The sequence below is a fragment of the Mandrillus leucophaeus genome, unplaced genomic scaffold (genome assembly GCF_000951045.1).
Source record: "Mandrillus leucophaeus isolate KB7577 unplaced genomic scaffold, Mleu.le_1.0 Scaffold248, whole genome shotgun sequence".
Taxonomy (NCBI): Eukaryota; Metazoa; Chordata; class Mammalia; order Primates; family Cercopithecidae; genus Mandrillus; species Mandrillus leucophaeus.
The window spans coordinates 134,117-155,550 of record NW_012102565.1 but is presented as its reverse complement, the minus strand read 5'-3'; the positions used below and the strand labels follow the sequence as shown (position 1 = coordinate 155,550).

The window sequence follows — 21,434 nt, the reverse complement described above, 5'->3', positions numbered from 1 at the left end:
TTAACTTTGGTTTGCTCCTTGGGGGCCAATACTCTGAATCAGATAATTGGAGAAATCTGTAAAGAATTGTCTTGAATGTCAGGAAAGAAATGCTTAAAATTCCCACAAGATAGCCAGCACAATTAGCAAGACAAGTATCTCTAAGATGATTCGAGTTCTTTTTGTTTTGTAAGCTATGATGAGTTTCAAGTATGGTGACTTTTCAAAAATCAACACAAATAATAACTAATCATGCAAAACAGCCTGTGCCCTGCATTAAACAAAATCAGGCTAAGTCTAAAATAAGAGTGTGGGAAGTAAATTAAAATGCTACAACTAAGATATCAAATTACCTCAACACTATTGTAATAAGTGTACAAACTGGGCTAGCGGTTCTACTCACTTAGTTTTATTTGTTGGATAATTGATATAATTGGGCAAAGGTCATGGAAATATTATACCTAATAGCATGCTGGCAAATAAATAAATGTTTTCTGCTTATTCAAAGGCTCATTTTGTTTTTCTTCCCAAGTTGGGGACTTAGTCATTTGGCCAGCCAGCTAGCCACCTTGCCAAGTACCAAATACTTGCTAACCCTTCCAATGTGTAAAGGCTTTGAGCTGGACTTTTCGATGGAGGAGTCGATTAGAATATGACATTGCCCTTTAAACACACACAGTCGAGATGTAACAAAAGGCAAATGGGACGGAAGCCATAACTCCAGCCAGGTGAAAGGCTGTCACAGACAGGCAAGAGGTGTGTGGGACACAGATGAGGAACCTCCCAAGGTTTGTAAATTGTGAAGTTGGAGTACGAATTTGTTGGAGAGTCTGTTGGGAAAGGACATTTCAGAAGAGAAACAACATGTGCGAAAGCAGGCCGCCCTCGGGGAGCTCTGAGACACCTGGCAGTGGCATCAGGGTGTGTGGGCACCGGGCAGGGCCAGGAGACCAGTGGATAGGGAGGAAGGAGCCCCAGAGGGCGCCCTGCAGTAGGATGGGTGCTATTCTCTAGGCCACAGGTTCCCCAACCTGAGCCGCGCAGAATCACCCGCAGGACTTAAAACACAGACTGCCGGCCTCACCCCCGGAGTCTCTGATTCAGTAGGTTTGGCGTAGGGCCCAGGAATGTGCATTTCTTTTTTCTTTTTCTTTTCTTTTTCTTTTTTTTTTTTTTTAAAGAATGTGCATTTCTGATGAGTTCCCAGGTGATCCTGATGCTGCTGGCCTAGGGATCAATCTTGAGAAGGAACCATTGCTCTTGGTGATGGGTGGCTGCTAAAAACAACCAAAAAAACCAGGCAGGGCCAGATGTACACAGAGAGTGATTACCCAGTGTCGGAGTGGAGAATGCATTGCAGGAGAGGAGTCTGGAGCTGCGGAGAGCAGCTGGGGGCTCCTGCAACAGCCTAGGCTGGAGACTTTCTGTCTCCGGGAAAGCAATGAGGGGGTGAAGAGGAGGAGGAGGATGAGAGACAGGGTAGCAGGGAATAGCCAGTCTCCAAGTGCAATCCCAGGTGGGAACGCGCGGGGATGCTCGCTGCACAGACGAGGCTCCATTATGGCAGGATTTCTGCAGACCAGTGCCCCGCCCTTTCCTTGATCTTACAGAGGAAAGCTTTCTCACTGTAGTCTCCAGACCATTTGCAAGAGCATCATCTGAGTGATTGTTAAAATTACAGAAATTGAAGCAAAATAAAAATCTGCATTTCTAACGAGTTCTGTAGGAAGTATTATTTATATCTAGGTTTGAGAACTACTGGTCTAAGGGCTTGCTTTCACTGTTGTTTTATCTGGGGAGACTCCCACTCACTTCTGACACCTTTCAGAAGCCACCTTTGCCTGGAGTGGTTACTGCAAGGCATTTCCTGAGCAGGCCTCTTAGAACAAAATGTGGAAGGGGGCGATGAGCTGAGCGGTGGTGTATCTACAGACAGAAATATTTGTGGTAATTCACCACCCCGTACATCTGTGGTGGGAGGTTGTGAAGAGTGATGGATGGTGAACGATGGCCCTCTGTGATCTTCTCCCTGCTGGGGACTCAGGGAATATAACTGTGGCAGGAAAGCAGGGGGTGCCAGCAAGAAGCTGCCCAAGTGTGTGACCTTGACCAAGGCGGAGAACGGAGCCTGCCAAAGACTAAGGCAGCTGCTACCAGGAGGATTCCCTAAATGCCTTATGGCAGGCTGCATTTCTCAAAATGGCACAACGATATTTTTAGACCCACATACTCTTCCAGAACTGTATCTCTCCTTTTAAAAGACAGAATCCATGTCCCCTTCAACTACCTTGACTAATAGAGTTTGTAGCAGCTCGTGATGGAACTTAGCAGCCATGCTCTGAGGCAGCCTGGGCCTCATGGAAAGTCTCTGTGCAGGTGTCCTGGCTGAGAGGCCCAGCCGACAGCCAGCATCAAGCTCCTAATATGTGAGTCTCCAGTCCCGGCCACCCTCTGACTGCAACCAGGAGATATCCCGGGAGAGAACTGTCTAGCTGGGCTCAGTCAAAACAGAACCATGAGAAATAATGGTAAGAAGAAATGCTTGTGGTTGTTTTATGCCACTACGTTTGGTGTAGTTTTACTCAGCAACAGATGCCTGGAATAGGGCTTAGAAAAATGTCAGTAACCTTCCCTTCCTTTCCAATGTGCAGTAACCACAGCAGAGCATTATGAGTAAATATGATCTTATTTGATGAGGATAATGTCAGCAGTGTCACAACCTACTTCACATGTCCTCAGCTGGACCTTCGTTATCGCAGGCCTTACTGAGTCAACAGCCTCAAATCCTGCATTTGGCCCCATGTCTGACCTCTGCCGAAGCACAAAGGCAGTCTGGGGAAGCAGGGCATGCAGTGGCTTGAGGAGGGTCTCAGTCTCTCAGGGCAGGACTGCAGCCTCAGAGGTTTCCCAGCTTTAAACAGGAGAGAGAGGCAGCAGCTCTCTTCTATTTCATTAGGAATTATCCATCAATATCCTCCTCCATTTTTTTTGTAGCAAAAGGTTAAATGTTTATAATAGATAGAGGGCTAATGAAAATTAGCTAAAAAGTCAGCTGACATATATAATTTGTAAATGGACACACACACACGCACACACACACATACAAACCCAAACAAGAAAAAAAAAAAAAAAAGCCCTCCAAAACCAAGCGAAATCTAAGTGGCATCAAAATACCAGGATCACCTCTTATAGCAACAAAAACAAACCAAAAGATAAGATGGAAGTGAAGCTGTAGTTGTTGGCAGAGTAAACCCCTAGAACCACAATGTCTAATGTAGAAAGCAGTTAGGCATTGATACCAAATGCCAAATCCACATTTATCTCCCTTGGCCTAATCTTTTGGGAATAGAACCCTAAGGAAACCCTCCACTATAAGGCAGTCTTAATATTTAGCAGGCCCTTGCGACAAGAAACAGTGACAAAAGCAATAAGCAAAACATTCAACAGTATGAAATTAGGTTAACTAAACTTCAGCCATTCAGTGGAATACTATACAAGTAATTACATGTTAATCTGAAGACTATGCGGCAATATTAAATGCTTACAGTGTAGTAAGTGAAAAAAGAATATGAAACTAACTACATATCACCATCGTAATCATGTAAGAATTGTGCATGCATATGGAAATTGAAGATGGACACATGTTTTTAAAAAGCTAAACTGGCTGGGCACAGTGGCTCATGTCTGCAATTCCAGCACTTTGGGAGGCCAAGGCAGGAGGATCACCTGAGGCCAGGGGTTCGAGACCAGCCTGGCCAACATGGTGAGACCTTCTCTCTACTAAAAATGCAAAAATCAGCTGAGTGCGGTGGTGGATGCCTGTAATCCCAGCTACTCGGGAGGCTGAGGCAGGAGAATGGCTTGAACCCGGGAGGCGGAGGTTGCAGTGAGCTGAGATCATGCCACTGCAATCCAGCCTGGGCGACAGAGTGAGACTCTGTCTCAAAAAAAAAAAAAAAGCTAAATCATCCTTGGGATAGCTAAAGTATAGATCACTTTTTTCTATTTAAAACTTCGATTTCCCTTAAATTATCATAATTTTATACAAATAATTTAAAAATCAAACTTTAGTTGATTATTTAAAATAAGAATACATATTTATATTTTCTGCTTTTCAGTAAATATTTGTGAAAGTAGAATTAATTCTGGATATTCTGAAAGCATGGGAATTAACCCAGAAAACGATCTTGTACTGAGTCCTATTAACCTTCTGGCACCACACTAGGTGCTGGGAGCAGAGAAGGGTAGAAGGAAGAATAAGGCAAAAAGGTAAGAAGTGGCAACAGAGGCAGGCACATTCTGGAGGCTACAGGGGAGGAAGTCACTGGCTCTGTGTGGAGGATTCTGGGACGGCGTCCTGGGGCACATGATATTGAGTCAGGTCTGTAGGACAAGCTGTGTTTCAGGTGGGAGGCAGGCATGAGGCATTTTCCTGCAGTGGGACCATGTGGCCAAGCCATAAAGGCCTGGAAGAGTGTGCCGCGTCTGGGGAATGGCTGAGTTGGAACATGGTCACTGCGACCTACCACACAAGCTTCCACATTGATTGCTACTGTGTACTCTGCACTTCCTAGTGTTATGTCTCCTTGCACAAACACATCTGATTTTCACAGTCATCTGGTTAGGCTCAAGGGAAACTCCTTGCAACACTGAGTAATACTTTCACATGGCTGTGAGCCAGTAATCATTGTAAATTTCTCCGGATAACTGTGGGTTATCAAAATAATGACCCTGGTGTGTGTGGTCGCATGTGAGATGGATAGAAGATTGAAAGTGTACTTTCTGGGGCTGCCTGTTATCATGCCAAATACAGAAAATCTTAAATGCTTCAAAGCAATGGGTTAAGATAAGTATGGAAAAGCCTGGATACTTATTTGAAGGTTATCTGATCTTCCCTAGGTACACTTTTTCACAAGAAATAAGTACCTTCTCAAAGTGCTAAATTCCTTTTCTTTTTATCTGTCCAGATGGATGTAGCAAATGCAACTTCCTACTCGGCAAAGTCCAGCTGCCTCTCCCAGCATGTTCATCTCCACTGGAGGGCACAGGAATTCATATCAAAGGCTATAAAACTTATTTGGAGACCTGGTTCAGGATGGATTTGGCCTAATTTTTATATTATGCAAGCTGATCACCCCGATAAACTTCCATGGATGTTTATGCCATAGGTCAAGGTGCTTCCTTCTGCTTCAGATTCATTGTCTTGCTTTGGTTAGTGTTCAAAACAGCACTTCTTATGAATACAGCCTGACGATGCCTTCCCCTATTTCTCTGCTAAACAATTGGAGCTTATCAGTTTTGGCAAGAGAGACCTAGGGGCTAACTTCTGCCTACAGAATCACAACAGGGTCTCTATCTAAGATGAGCTTACTTTGTCTTCTACATTTTTAGTTACACGAATCTTGTTGCAATCACCATGAAAGGACTCTCCCATGGATTTTGGTCCATTCATGCCTTGTAAAACTGGGTTATCAGGACTTCCTCTCTGTAACATGCTTTGTTGGAGTGGGAATGACTGTAAAGTGTGCTGCCAATGCAAGTCTTTTATGGTTTTTGTTAATGACTTCAACACTCAGCTGCTGATGGGGAAAGGTGGAAAGCAAATGTCTTCCAAACGTTCAGGCAATGAAAAAATGTTCTGGTGATTTTCACCTAAAGTATGCTCCTCTGTGTATAACAGTAACCAGAAGTTCATTTTCTTTTTTTTTTTTGTTTCCATGTGTTTTGCTTGTTTGTTTTTTTGAGATGGAGTCTTACTCTGTCTCCCAGGCTGGAGTGCAATGGTGCAATCTCAGCTCACTGCAACCTTCGCCTCTCAGGTTCAAGCGATTCTCCTGCCTCAGCCTCCTGAGTAGCTGAGATTATAGGTGCCTGCCACCACGCCTGGCTAATTTTTTTCTATTCTTAGTAGAGACAGGGTTTTACCATGTTGGCCAGGCTGGTCTCAAACTCCTGACTTCAAATGATCCACCCGCCTCGGCCTCCCAAAGTGCTGGGATTACAGGCGTGAGACACCGTGCCCGGCCCCATGTGTTTTTAATAGGACTAAATTGTTTCTCCTCCTTTTTTTCTGGCAGATAACAGTTAAATCTCAAAGGCATTTGCTATCAGTAGGTGTGTTCCACAAACCCAGTTCTTCATTCTTTTTAGTCTTTCTCAACTTTTCCTTCACCTTCATACTTGACATGAAAGCAAGACAGCATGTGGGTGCAATTTCAACTGAAGGAAGCCTCAGTTTGCAATTCCTGGTAATCAAAAGTATCCTGAAGCTGCCACTCCGGTCTTAAAGAGCAAGATGTCAGAGACAATGCTCTATACTAGCTTACTGCGTCATCTCTGACATGAATGGACCACTGTTTAAGCCTGATACTGTTTAAGGTTTTGTTTGTAGGTTAAAAACAAAATGATATCTTTACAAGTTCTCAAAAAAATAATTCTCAAAAAATGTTTTTAAACATTTCTTTTTCTAAGATGAAGGCTTTTCACAAATTATTATTGATAGGCATATATCAATTATGGGATCAGGGTAGGAATGCATACAGTGATTTATGAGACAGTTTATTCTCCAGGCAGCTTTTAGTCTTCTTATGGAACCTGTCCTTGGAATGTTCTTAACCGAGGTCTGTATCCTTTTGAGAACTGTATGATGGGTATGGATCAGTCAGCCAGAAAAATGTGTATCTATGCATAATTTGGGTATAGTGCCTGGAAAGTTCAAGGAACACTGACATCCTTGGTGAACATCCCAGGAGAGGGGGATACACCGGCCCTTGGTCAAGAACTCCTGTTTTTGAGCCTAGGCTATTAAGAAGTTTAGATGATATCCCATCCTTAAATGACACTCAAGCTTAACTTGTCTCTTGCCACCAAATTCTAAATCTAGCTTTCCAAATACCTGCTAGGAATAGGTTTCTTAAGATACTTAATTACTTTCCAGTCTCCTCGTACAGTCTGGGCAGAAAAGTGTAAGGGGAGTGTCTCTAGCTGCCATTCTCCTTTCACTGTGGTTTAGGGGAGCTCATTGCATAATGATCACCAACCGCCTGTTGAGTTGCTCCATCTGCTGGATGGACCCCGATCTCCGCATGCCATCCGGGGTGGCTGCTGCCGTCGGACGCTGCCAGGTGGTTGTGCGGTTCACGTGGTCCACATAAAAGACCCGCCCGTGGCTGTCAATTCGAGCTTCCCAGTCTAGTGTTTAACAAGAAGGCAAAAAGAAAAATCAAGGACAAACCACTGACCCATGTGAAACGCATACAACTTCCAGGTCTTCTGCAGGTAGAACTCACCATTGGTTCATGGCTGCAGGCCAGACCCTGCCCACAGCACCTGCCACGACTTCTGGGACACTGGCATGAACTCGGGAGCTCAGAAAACAGTTTAATGAACTCAGACTCTCTGCTGGGCCATATTAAACAGTACTTGTGGTTCCTTGACCAAGACCTATGTTAAAATTCTAATACTTTCCTTTTTTTTTTTTCTTTTTGAAGCAGAGTCTTGCTCTGTCACCCAGGCTGGAGTGCAGTGGTGCGATCTTGGCTCACTGCAACCTCCACCTCCTGGGTTCGAGCAATTCTCCTGACTCAGCCTCCCAAGTAGCTGGGATTACAGGTGCCAGCCACCAGGTCCGGCTAATTTTTGTATTTTTTAGTAGAGACAGGGTTTCACCATGTTGGCCATGGTTGACCAGGCTGGTCTCGAACTCCTGACCTCAGGTCTACCTCAGCCTCCCAAAGTGCTGGGATTACAGGCATGAGTCATCACACCCGGCCAAAATTCTAATAATTTCTAAAGAGAAAATCTAATGTTTAATGAATTTATTTCTTTAGAAATGTCCATCCCCACTGTCACTCTTGTTGGCTACTCAAACGACAGCTGTGGAAGATTGGAGTATCCTCCAGTGAGAGCTGACACTGTGATGCTGGAGAACCCTTTCTTTGCTAAGTCTGGGTTCAGTGGAGAGAAGAATGGCCCTCAGATTAAAACCAGTTTTAACTACTGTTCTAAAATCTTGGATCTGCGAATTTAGATGACCTCTGTCTTATAGTTAGCAAACTTAATCGATTGCCTTTCCTCTTGAGTGGGTGAATGGAAGGAAATGATTGTTAGGGTTTCAAAACAGCCTTTTGTTAAGTTGTTAATTAACAGTGTATATTCAACCCGCAGTTGTCAAATATCTCTGGCCACCAAACCAAACCAGTAACTAGGCAGTACCCTTTTGTTGATAAATAACCATCCCAAACAGTAGAGGGAGCCCGAGATAAAGAAAAGTTCCCTTGCTTCCCAAATTAAAAACAAAAGAAAACAAAAATAGAAAACAAAAAGGTGGAAGCATGGATGAGTCACTACATAATACAGGCAGGGGCTGCGTTGGGGTGAGGTGGGTGGGAAAGAGCTGGAAGCAATGTGTTCACATTTGAGCGAAACATAGAAGAGCGATGCCTGCTGTACAGAGATGGGCAAAGCTTTTAGATTCCACACATCGCATTGTGGAAATAGCAGCAGTGTGATAAAGTTATGCTGAAAATACACAAGACTAAAGAAGAAGAAAAAGCACAAATGTCCGCAAAAGGAGGAAAACCATCCAGCCTTTTCAGTGAGAAAAGCCATAGCTTTTGGGAGTAGGTCATATATTAACAGTTCCATTGAAAACTTATTATTCAGGTAATGACATAGCAACTCTCATTTTTTTAAGGGAAAAAAATATATTTGGCATATTTATTGTTTTATATGTACATAGTATATCTGTTTGTGGCATTATGGCTTATGCCTGACCTGACGGATTGTCAAGTAATGCCCAGTAAAAACCAAAGTACCCCCAAACACCAAACGTAACTTATGAGATAAATTGAAGAAAAGATGTAGGCAGATTGTATAAATATGTGCTAGGAGGTTTTGATTAAAATTGATCTAATGATTATCTAATGATAATCCAGCTGTCAAGTGTTAGGTGTAAATGGTAATTAGCTCATGGATGAAATTGTATATACATATAATTACTAGGTAATTACTCTTGATCTAGAAACTTAAAAATTTTAATGGATCCCAAACTAATATTAGTAAAAGCAACAGGACAACTATTTTTCTTGAATCCAACATGACTGTCTTCCAACAAAAAATGACCATTAGTCTTTGAAGAGCATTGTGCAATTTAATTCAACTGAACAAACTATGTAGCACTCACTCTGAACTAGAGACCGTGCCAGGTCCTAAGGACACAGAGCTGAGTGACACATGACCCTGCCCTCCAGGAACCTACAGTAAAGAGAGGGGTCCTTTGCAGAGAAAGGTTGGGTTTTATAAATTAAGGGAAAAAGCTAGAAAATGAAGTTGCAATAATGATAACTTATCACCACATGTTTCAATTCCTCATGGAAAAGTGTAGTAAACCCAACAGCTGGGCTCTTTTGTCAATACATTAAATATCTGGAATGTATTGTGCTATTATATACTCATACATATTCAGAAAATCATAGCTAAGTGTAATCAGAAACTATGTACATGTTTTCTGGATTGCTTTGTAAAGAATTTGCTTTCACATATTTTATAACCAAAGGAAATAAATTCCAAATGGAACTTCAGGCATCAGCATGACTTGAAGGGCTCAGCACTGTGATGCCATGGGTTTGTCTAAAGACCACCTGAAAACAGTACCTTCATGATGCTGGTGCAAGTTATAGCAGTGCAGGTCAGGTCAATTCATTTGAGACTATAGGATCTATTGCACACTAAATTATATGTTCTCCATAAAGTCCAAGAACAATGTAGAACCTGATCATGTATCATATTTAGTTATTATATTAACAAAAATCTATACAACAGTACATTTTGAACAATTTTAACAAATGCAATATTATTGCATAGTCTAGACCTTTCTCTTGAACTTCAGAGTCACACATCCAATTTCCTTCTTGACATTACTACCTGGATGACATCTCAAACATAAGATGATCAAAACCAAGTATCGGATCCTTCCCACCAAAACCTGCTCTGCCTGCAGCCTTTCCTACCCATCTCAGTTGAAGGCAATTTCATCTTTGTAGGTTGAAACTCTTAGGTCATTTTTGATACCTATCTTTCTCTCATATACACATCCAATCTGTCGTCAAATCTACCTTTAAAATATATGGCCAGAATCAGACCTCACCACTTCCACTGCTCCCACCCTGGCCCAAGCTACGCTATTGTTTGTCACCTGGGTTACTGCATAAAGATATAATCTTATGTTGAATCTTATGCTTCTATCTTTCCTCTTCCCAATTTATTCCCTACACAGCAACCAGGGCAAACTTTTCAAAATCTGAGGCAGACAATGTCACTTCTCTGTTGAAAACTCTACAATGTCCTCCTTTCATTCAGAGTAAAAGCCAAAGCCCTTAAGTGGTTTACAAGGCCCTGCGTGATCTGGGCCTTGCTAGTTCCCTAACTACATCACCTGCTGCCTTCTCCCTTCCTCAGTCTGCTCCAGACGCACTGGTCTCCTGTTTCTTAAACCCACCAGGGTGTTTCCACCTCCTGACTGGCAGTGGCCATTCCCTGTGCCTGCAAAGCTCTTCCTGCCCAACACTTGCAGGGATAACTCCCTTAACCCTCAGGTGTTGTTTTCTCAATGAAGCCTATTCTCACCACTTGTTTTAAAATTGCAAACCAGCCGCCACCACACGAACTCAGAGATCCCTCACCCTGGTCTATTTTTGCTTTTCCATAGCATCTCCTATGCTAGGCCAGTCCCTTTTTAATTATTGTTTGCTAATCTGTCTTCCAGACTAGACTGTAAGCTCCATGAGGGCAGGAATCTTTGTTTTGCTTACCCACAATAGTACCTAGCACAGGGTAAACATTCAATAAATATTTGTTGAATGAATGACTATCAGCAATAAGGTAATTCTTGTACTATTTGAGATTATTTAACAATATTCAGTTGGTAGGATTCATTACCAGTTTTTCTAAGGTCTTTCACTGTTATATGGATAGAAAATTGAAAAATATCTGGAGAAATTTGTTCTCATTATTGAAAGTGGCTTATATAAAGTAATTATTTTACAATGGATTTATATACAATCATTTATAATATTTGCATGTATAACTAGTTATCTGTACTGCACAGATTTGAAGGAGATTCATGCATTGAAAGGTTATTTGTTGTGGGGAAAGCGTCCCTTTCCTGGAGATAACATGTTATATATATTTTTCAATTAAGTGTTACTTAGGAAGTATTTATAGTGATGCTAAAATTTTACTATTCATTTATGGAATGTCCATAAATCAGTGTATAAAGAAAGAAAGAAATCAGGCATCAAAAGTTCAAGGACATGATGTTTGGCTTGGCCCTTGAAAAACAAATATTGTGTTTCTTTAAGTTAGTCCACATATTAAAGATGTCCTTTGATTTCTCACCAATAAATTACAACTGAATAGGGAGAGGAGTGGTGTTCCGGTAAAGTACAGCACATTACCAAGAACAGATGAATTAAGAAATAAGCACTTGTCCTTTTGAAAACTGTAACTGCTTCATGTAAGCACAGGCAAAAGAATGTAAAGAAACACTGGTTCCTTGCATTCTGGAAAGATTCTGTAGTTGTAAAATCTATCAAATCTTAAATATTATCTTTGCTTGAAAAATAAGTCAAAACCAAAACAGAGATGTTCCAGAATTCACGAACATATGTGATGCTAAGTGAGTACATAATGTCTGGGGTACCGAATTCTTCCTATAAATTTATTAAATGGAGTATTATGAAGTTAAAGCTAGAATGGTATCTAGAGACTATCTAGGTCAAACCTTTCATTTAGCAGATGAAGACATTTAAATTTTATTTTTAAAATTTTACAAATGAGAAAACTAAGTCTCTGAGAGATTAAATGAATTTCCCAAGTTCAGATGACTAGTTAATTATTAATTACATACTACAGTTACCAGGAGAAACTGACATTGAATTCTATCTTAAAGATGATATTTTGCCTGGCAACCCCTAAGAACTGCAGAAGAAATGTGAAGCTATTACCTATGGATGCAAGTTATAGCAAGGGAAGTACAAGTTCATGTGCCCAGATGGGTTGAAGTTGTTTTAACATATGGAGATGCTTGTGATGTAACAGATCCAATGGAGAACAATAGGATTATTCTATCTTGAACTGCAATTTTAAATATAAAATGTAAAATTTGGGACTTAAAGGTCATGAACAGTTTGCAAAGACTAGTCAACTGTGATAAAGAAACGCTCTCCATTTCAGAAGCTGAGAGGCGCTGAAAACACAGTGTTCTCTCTTCAGGATCACATGGTGAAACGACTAGTCAAAAAAACAAACTGAAAACCCAAAAAACCCCACCAGTTTTTAGAGTAGGTGTCATATTGGTTTTTGTTAACAGTGTAAGGCACGGAGTTGGGAAAGACTTTAGATGTTTACACACAAATTCATACTGACCTGCTTAGACTTGATAGGAAGAGTTAAGACACAGATTTTAAAAACTAAAGCTTACTTGGTGGAAGAGGCTCATCGATTGTTGGGTAGTGATGATGTTCAGGCCTCAGGGAAGGAAGCTGGCTTACTGGCTGGGAATTATGGAGTATAGGACATTCACCTACGGACAAGATAGTCAATACATTCAGATTCATTCACTGCTGTGGCAACATCATCAAAAAAGCATGACTGTAAAACTAAGTACCACAAGAAACAACCCCAAAGAGTGGGAAATCCATTTGTGTGTGCCAGTTTGCTACATTCACAGTCATTCATGAGAGGGGGAAATATTTTTTTAAAAATGAAGAAAATCCAAACACTTCATAACTAATGATCTGTGCCACACAGTCCAATATGTAGGATTTGAGTCTGATTCTGTAATGACCCGAATTTCCTGAATCAGAAGGTGGCACCAGAAAGGAACACAAGAGAAAATTAGCAGAGCCTGATTGCAGCCCAGTGGAGGAAACAGGCCTGTTTGAGGGAAATGCAGCGTTTTATAAGGTTCCATAAAAGTTCCTTGGGCTTGTGCAAAATGACACCTCCTTACTTGGATAGGTTTCATCACAGGGCTGCCGAAAGGCTGTTTTTCAGATTTTTGAGGGGAATGAATTCTTAGATGCTACCTTTCCAAGACAGGTCAAGGAGCTGGCAAGCCAAGAATGTAATGTAAATTCCTGTAGTAGGAAAGCTGGAGGCTCGGGGGTAGGGGAGGGGAGCCAAGGTGCTGAGGGGTCTCAGAACTGTCCAGATTATTTTGAGGAGAAATCAGACAAGCCAGGGTGCTCTGGAAAGAGGAAAGGACAAGAGACAAAGGAAGTAGATAAAAAGCAGAAAGATGGTGACAGGAAAGCTCAAAACACAGAAATGGGAAAGAAGGAGAAAGAAAGACAGACACGGAGAAAGTTTAGAAATAAACATATCCACAGGATGTATGCCTCAGATTATTAAAAGGAAACCTACGACAGACATAGCTTATATTGTTCTCAGTTCAGACTTATAACGAACTGAACAATGTTCTGAAGTGGTGTCCTCAGGCATGTAGAGCAGCCATGCAGAAGGCAGGCCTGCAGCACCAGCTGCTTGGGTCACATAATCAGAGGCCAGTGCTCTTGATCTTTGCAGAGTGAGAAGGGCCCAGGACAAAGGATGGCCCTTTTTCAGACGGTTCCTCCTGCCTCACACCGTGCTGGTTTTCTTGCAAAAGCCTTTAAGGGCCAGAGGGCAAAGGTCAGGCCTTCTCCTTCTTCTGTCCTCTGCTGATGCAAATAGCAAGTGTTCCATTATCCCTTGGGTCAAAAAGAAGAGAGACTGGAAAATGGTGGTCAAATGGTTGTAGGATCTCAAATGCTGAATATTTCCTAGAATATCCACACATGGAAAGGATGATTATTTCTTCTCACTCTAGTTCTATAGAACTGATCAAAAATAAAAATAAATTAATTAGGAAGAAAGGTGGGTTTAATTTTGTGATTTAATTCGTAGAGCTAACTGGCAAACAGAAGTAGAGATATATTCAGGAACAAAGGGTCCTTTTAAATATTAAATATAGAACATCATTTGTTGAGCAAATTCTGGCATGTTACTCAAATCCTCTGGGTCCTTGGAGACGCTAATAGAAAACAATGAAGGTTCCTCTCATGCCGGCACCCAGTTCATTGTGGACAGACTGCTGTTTCAAAGATGGGCTCTGTGTTTAAGTGGATACCACACTCATGTTTGTTTGTATATGTGGTTAGTGTCCAAAATTAAACAAAACCATGGTACAGTTGTTATGTCATCAGCTGCTGCATTTTTAATTTAGTTTCTTTAAAAACAACAATAGACTTACCTCTTGAAATTAAGGCAACCAATCAGGTTAATTACTCCTCCAAGCTAGTGGAAATACAATACTGTTGACTGCCTGGGGTTAATGGAGCTGATCCCACCTGCTTGTGAACCCCAAGCAAATGCAATGATGTGACCGACATATCAGCCGACTGAATGGATGGAGGCACTGAAGAAGCAAGCAGTTCTATTCTGCACAAGGACAGGGCTCCACATCATCACCCTTGCCTCAAACACAAAGCAAGTGTTGAAACCCACCAGAACCTCCCAGAAGGAGATCTATTCCTCAGCTAAAAGCAAGTGACATCCTTTTAAATTCCCTTCTGTTTATAAATAATGTGACCTAATTGTAGAGAAAGATAGGTTGCCTCACATATTATTTGAAACAAAGTGATTTATACCTAATAATGTGAAAATGTCTCTTGAATTATCAAGTACAGGAAATGCAAATTCAAAGGATTGTTTTAGATGCTTTATACAACATAATTTAAACAGTTACCCTCACTGCTTCTCCGCCTGGAAGAACCCTCACTTGGTGGGAGGCAGAGTGCTTTTGTAGTATAACCTCATTCAATTTTCCCAACAACCCGTTGAGGGAGAGTCTATAATTGTACCCATTTTGCACATGAGGAAACTGAGGCACAGAGCAGCTAGGTAACTTGGTGAGGAAGTGGGAAGACTGTATATAAATCCAAGAGACCTGACTCCAGGGCCTGAGCTCACAACCATGATATTATATTACTCTTTCCATTCATCTGCAGAAGGTCTTTTAAGAACTATTTTAAATTGAACTTATAAAAAGGAGCTATTCATAGAGGGAAATGAAGCAAAAAGTATGAAAAGAATACTAGCCTGTATAGTTGTCAGTTCAGACTTGGAAGAGTGTTCCTCTGTAAATTGTTGCCACCTCATCTATGTGGGCACGTGGACAACAAATCCACATGAGTTAATCTAATGCAGTTTCTCTCTCTCTCTCTCTTTTTTTTTTTTTTTTTGACAGTTCTGCTTTTGTTGCCCAGTCTGGAGTGCAATGGTGCGATCTCGGCTCACTGCAACCTCTGCCTCCTGGGTTCCAGTGATTTTCCTGCCTCAGCCTCCCAAGTAGCTGAGATTACAGGTGCCCGCCACCATGCCCAACTAATTTTTCGTATTTTTTTAATAGAGATGGGGTTTCACCCTGTTGGCCAGGCTGGTCTTGAACTCCTGACCTCAGGCGATCCACTCACCTCGGCCTCCCAAAGTGCTGGGATTACAGGCATGAGCCAACACACCCAGCCATCTAATGCAGTTTCTACAGTAAAGGGATTTGCAATCTTGGAAGTCAAGGCGAAAGAGCAATAGGGATTTTTATGGAAGCAGAGGTCACCCACACAATCACATATGAGGCAGGTCATGTCAAAGCCCTGCTTTCTTGAAGCACCTGCTGTTGTGAAGCCTGGTGGCAAGTGAGGGACAGTCCCACAATGCAGTCACTGTTAGCTCGGGGACTCACTGCTGAAGGGGGGAAGGCTGGCTGGAAAGAAGTCACATGCCAGCATGTGCATGGCCTTCAGGAGTTCAAGAGACCCCTTGGGAATCTCTGTATTTCCCCTTGTGATCGCCATAATGAAACATGTAGGTGCTTCTTAACCTTTTCTGCGTTTACACGCTGCAGAGTTCAGGAACTTAGACATTTCTTTAGACACTGCCAATGCCAATGCAGAGATGTCCACTGTGGCCCTGAAACACTTTCTGCGCTTCCACCTGCTAGACTGTTCCACCTCTCAAGGGCAAGGATGTGACTTTTTTGTTTGTAAAACATGCTTTTATATAAATTTACACTGGGCCAAGTTTCAATTGACCATGTGTAGATTATCTCCCAACATGGGGGCCAACAGACTGTGCACTAAAACAGGGTTGTATGGTTCTGAGCCAAGAAAAGTGTCAGTACACTTTTCAGTACTAAAAGCTTTTTAGTGAAAATAGTCACTTAATGTTTTACCTCTTGACCCACAAAGTCTAAAATATTTACTATCTGGCTCTTCATAGAAAAAGTTTGCAGACCTCTGTAACTCAACATCCCTGCCAGCTCCTACATGTGCCTTTTATGTGGGAATCCCCCAATCTCCTTTTGTTGTATTTTTTTAAATTATGCTGTAATTATCGAGTAATGTCCATACATCACCTGATGCCAATCCATTTTCCTGTGCCCAGTGCATTACATCTGGCCTAGAATAAAGGAAGTCCTCAAAACATCCTTGTGACAGAAAGGCATTTCCCATTCCCTTCTCCTCACAAGAGGGATTTTCCATCCCGCTCCTTGTGGGTGCCTTTCCATGCTGTCTGTTTGACCTTTCTGCCTGTGTTTCTTTTTCTCTACCAATTTCCTTGCGTTTCTCATTTTCGCATGTGCCACCTTCTCTCACTCTTTTTCTGAAATGTAGAAGCGGGCATTATTGAATACTTAAAATTATTTTTTTAATGCTCACTTTAGCTCCTGTTCAAAAAAGTTTGTAGGCACCTCAGCCTACAATTGTTTAGGTGCTAAGAATTCAAACATAAAGAAACACAACTCTGGCCCTTGATGAGCTTACAATCTAGAGAAAATATCCCCACCTTTTGTTGGAGGCTAATTTCAACAGCAGAACAGCAAAATAGCAGATGCTATGTTTTTCTCTTTTAAAACAACTGAATTATTTCATATTATTAGGTGACTTCTCAATTTTTTTTTTCCCAGTCATACCACTGTCACTTTACTGGAAGACAATTCCCACTCCTGGATAAGGAAATGCAAATTAATTTCACATATAATTCCACAGGCGTGACTAAGAAAGAACATCTTTGGTTAAAACACAGAATATGTTTTAAAACTAATGGTGGCAGCTTTTGGATTCGATTCGTATTGGAAACAAAGTGATTTATACACAATCATGTTATTTTCCCTTCCATTAGCCGCCAACAACAACAACAACAACAAAACAAAACCAACAGTAATAACAAGAATTGAGTGGACATAAATAATGACAAATATATGTAGGCTAGACATATCTACATGTACGTACATGGGCTAGTTGAATCCTAAAACAGAGGTAAAATCTGTTCTTCAACTAATATTAACATCTATTGCTAATCTTCCATGTGCTTTGAAAGTCAGCAGATATTTACACATTATCCATTTAATGTAGATAGATTATTTCCCACATATATCATTTGATACTAGCCTTGGGGCTCTGGCTGCTGTCAAGACTAGGATAACATGTACACTAACCACTTCTGGTGATTAGTTAAAACAAACATAGAAGCACACATACAAGTGCACGCTCACATCCAACCAGTCATAATTCCTGGTGTGTATCTGAGACATGGTGGGGTGTCAGCTACTCACAGTCATCTATACTCAAACACAGATACACATGCACACATATATGTACAAGACAGGCATACATTGCCCCAGCAACCCCGTTTGACACCGATCCCTCGCCCCTCTTGTTTTTAAACTGTTGGTGACACCTTTGTCCCCCTGACGGTCCTATTCTCACTCTGATCAGGTTTGAGGTCTAACCTTCTCTCCGATTGCTTGGACCTGCCACGGGGGATTCCAGACCTTCCGGGGTTCTTTCCACGTGCCCGCTAGGGGCGGCCAGCTCGTCTTGCCACGGCCCAGCGCCGTTCGTGGACTCCGGGTCCAGCTCAGGGCTCTGCATGGAGTCGGGCACAGACTCGAACGCGCTGTTCTCCTCCTCCTCGTCATCTTGCGAGGAGAAGACCGTGCTCTCGGAGATCTTGGCGCTGTCTACGGAGGAGAAGCGCGTGTGGCTGGCGAACCTGTTGCCGTTGTAGCAGGAGGGGCTGTAGCAGGAGGCGCTGTAGCACGAGCTGCTGTAGCAGGACGTGCTGTAGCACGAGGAGCTGTAGCACGAGGGGCTGCAGCAGGACGCATCACAGCCCTCGCAACTGTGGTCTCCGCCTTGCCTGGGGCTGGAGTCGCTCTCGCTGCCGGTGCTGGGGTGCGTGTCGCCATCCTGGGCCGCGCCATTGGCCAGGCTGGAGAAGTGGCCCCCGGAGTGGCCAGGGTGCGCCATGCCTGGAGTAGCCCCCTCGGGCTCTTCTCTGTCCTCTTCCAGGGCAGACGGGTCAGCGGCCACCGTGTCCACCTCGCTGAGCCCATCCTTCTCCGAGGAGTCCTTGAGGGTGGACTCCTCCTCCACGCCGTCCTCCTCCTCTGCCGCGCTGCCGCCCTGGGCCGAGGGCATGCTGTGCAGCAGGGTGTGGATGCGGATGTAGTGTGTCCGCGGGGTCTCGGGGTCCCCGCAGGCTGACGCGATCACTGTCTCCAGCTCAGACACAGGCAAGGAGCAGGGCCTGCTTTTTCTCTTCACCGAGGCCCGCAGCTGCAGCCTGCCCTCTCCCTGCTCCAGGGTAGACACATCTCCCTCCTCCTCCTCCTGCTCCTTCTCTTCTTCCCTTCCAGCCCGGCTCTGGGTCGTTGCTTCCTCCTCTAAGGGCTCCTCCTCGGTGCTGGCTGGTGCTTCACCGTCTTCCAGCAGCAGTGCTGACGCCTCCTCACCCAGGTCCAGCTGCTCGGCCAGCTCTTCTGCACTCGGGGCAGGCTGGATGTCCTTTTGCACCTGGGCCAGGAGGTCCCCAGCCCCTTCAGGTCCCACAGAGACCATGCGCTGGTCTCCTGCCTCGGTGATGACTGCTGCTTCCTCAGCTGGTCTGGAAAGCTCCATGCTTTGGTTCCCTGGACCATCCAGGACACTGCCCTCACCCAGCTGCTCTGGCTTCCAGCCCTCAGAGGACTCCGGTGCCTCAGATCCAGGTTCCCCACTGCCGCTTTCCATCAGGTTGTTCATGGGGCTGTCCTGAATGGGGGCTGACTCAGGCTCCGTACTCAGGGAAATCTCCTCATCATCTGCTGGTAGGAAGAAAAATATGTCATTTCTCCCAGGAGAGCACTGTGGTGTTAGGATACCCTGTGGGACATGTAAGCCATCACTAAGGGATTTCTACATTAGGATATTGAATGTCGATTGATGAGGGTTTCTCACTGGCCAGAGCTCTAGTGAAAAATTCTGTAAGATTGAGCTCTTGCTATGTTAACAACAACTTGCAGTCATGGATATATTTCTGAAATCTGTTTCAAGGGAATTCATCTTTTGGTTAAAATGCCCGAAACTTAGCACTAGCCCAGTTCTGGGCACATAGTAGGTGCTCAACAGTGTTTGCCACATGGAATGACTTCCAGGGATGAGGGTAGTAGTGGTGTTATTTATAGCTCCTTGATGATTATATTTAGTTAATCGCATTTGCTCAGAATGTTTCCTATGCTTAGGTCCTGCAGGGTGGCATAAGGGGTAAGTGGTATTCTCACGCAACCAGAGAGAAGAAAAAGGCTGGATGAAGAATGGGAACAATCACAGTCATTCAATATCTCAGGCTAGAAGGTTCCCAACATTCAGAGTTTATTCCAATTTAAAAAAAAAAACACAAGGTCTTCACCCTAAGCAGCCATTCAAGGGGTAGTAGCCAGTGTTTAACTCTACCTTCCTGCAGCTCTTCTACTGGATTCCTGCCAGATGTGAAATTCCCCATTTCAAATGCACTAGTGCAATTCACTAAAGAAAATCAGTCCCTCTGGTGAGCTGTAAAGCTGTCCTTATGGCTACACCAAAGGAAGAGTCAGTTGTATTCTCAGAATATAGAAATAGACTGAATTTGAAAAGACGAAACAGTCAAGGTGTTTTCTTACAATCTAAGTTGCATAGTGGCATAGGAAAGTACACCTGGAGTTTAACAAGTGGGTAGTGATAAACTCCAGGCTTTAAGTCCTCAAGAGCTTCATTAGACTTAACAGCAACTTGTAAATGGTCCAGGAGGTCCTAACAGTTCTCAGTGTGATCTATATTGAGATGTATGGGGGCTACAGAAGAAGAGCAAAAGTAGAATTATGGGCATATTATCATTCGTATTTTGAAATCTGTTTAGCATTAAATGGAATATTGGATGATTCTGGAGTTTTCTGTCCTATTTATACTTTTCATGTTTTTCTGTGATATTATAAAAATTCACTGTACAATTATAGTTCTTCAACATGACATACTTCAGCAACTGGCTAGTCTATATCTAGTTACTAGGTAGAAAGATGTTTCACGTTCATTCATTCATTCATTCATTCATTCATGTATGTGATGATTAAACACCTATGTGGGTGCTGGGAGTAGGATGATAAATAAGACAGAGCTCCCTATCCATGTTGGCCTCATTGTTAATCTTCAGTCCACTATCTAACCTCTACCTTTGGGTCACTAGAATGAAGAGAAGCTTCTCCATCAGGGGGACAGCAACCTGGCTTCCAGAATAGATCACTGGCTTCTGGGCCTCAAATGGAGAAGATAGAGAACCATAAAACCTAGGATATGTCTGGAGAGAACCATGGTTATTGTATTTTAGAGAAAGGAACCACACTTATACACTAGCCTAGGACAAGACATGAAGTTCATGCTGAAAATACCTGGGTGGATGGAGGAAGTGATCTCAAATCGGAATTGCAGCTGTCCACTCACATGATCTGTTGGAAGCCTGCGGCCAAGTGTGTAGCTGACCACCCTATCCCTAGAAGGAAATAAGCACCATCACAGTTCTGGTCAATACCTCTCCTCCTAATGACCATGCAGTGTGCTTTCTACACCAGTGGGTGAGGCAGGCAAGCCCAGGGAAGTCCTGATGTGCTCAACAGCAATACAAAACTGCAAGGAAGTCCTTATCGAATACAGATGCCCCTTGACCTACCATGGATTACGACCTGATAAACCCATCAAAAGTTGACAATACTGGCAAGTTAAAAATGCATTTAATACATTTAGCCTACCAAACATCATAGCTTAGCCTAGCTTACCTTAAAAGTGCTCGGAACACTTACATTAACCTACAAGTATGCAAAATCACGTAACACAAAAACGAAACTATTTTATAATAAAGTACTGGATATCTCATGTAATTTATTGAATACAGTCTACTGTAGAGCACGGTATCACTTGTTTACCCTGTGATCACGTGGCTGACTGGGAGCTATGGCTTGCTGCTGCTGCCAGCTTCACAAAAGTATCATGCTGTGTATCACTAGCCCAGGAAAAGATCAAAAATCAAAATTCGATGTATGGTTTCTGCTGAATTCATTGTAAAGT

General features: G+C 42.8%; 1 protein-coding gene across 1 annotated transcript in view; it reads right to left on the bottom strand.

Annotated features, from left to right (window-relative positions):
* The window catches only part of HECW1 (HECT, C2 and WW domain containing E3 ubiquitin protein ligase 1), a gene marked incomplete at its 5' end in the record, with an annotated part of 255,628 nt that overhangs the window by 101,091 nt on the left and 133,103 nt on the right, over positions 1-21,434 (bottom strand). Inside the window, 4 exons of the mRNA XM_011983285.1 lie at positions 7,020-7,170; positions 12,461-12,562; positions 17,810-19,162; positions 20,762-20,862. Of these exons, the coding sequence (XP_011838675.1) occupies positions 7,020-7,170; positions 12,461-12,562; positions 17,810-19,162; positions 20,762-20,862 (1,707 nt within the window). The remainder of the gene's footprint in view (positions 1-7,019; positions 7,171-12,460; positions 12,563-17,809; positions 19,163-20,761; positions 20,863-21,434) is intronic.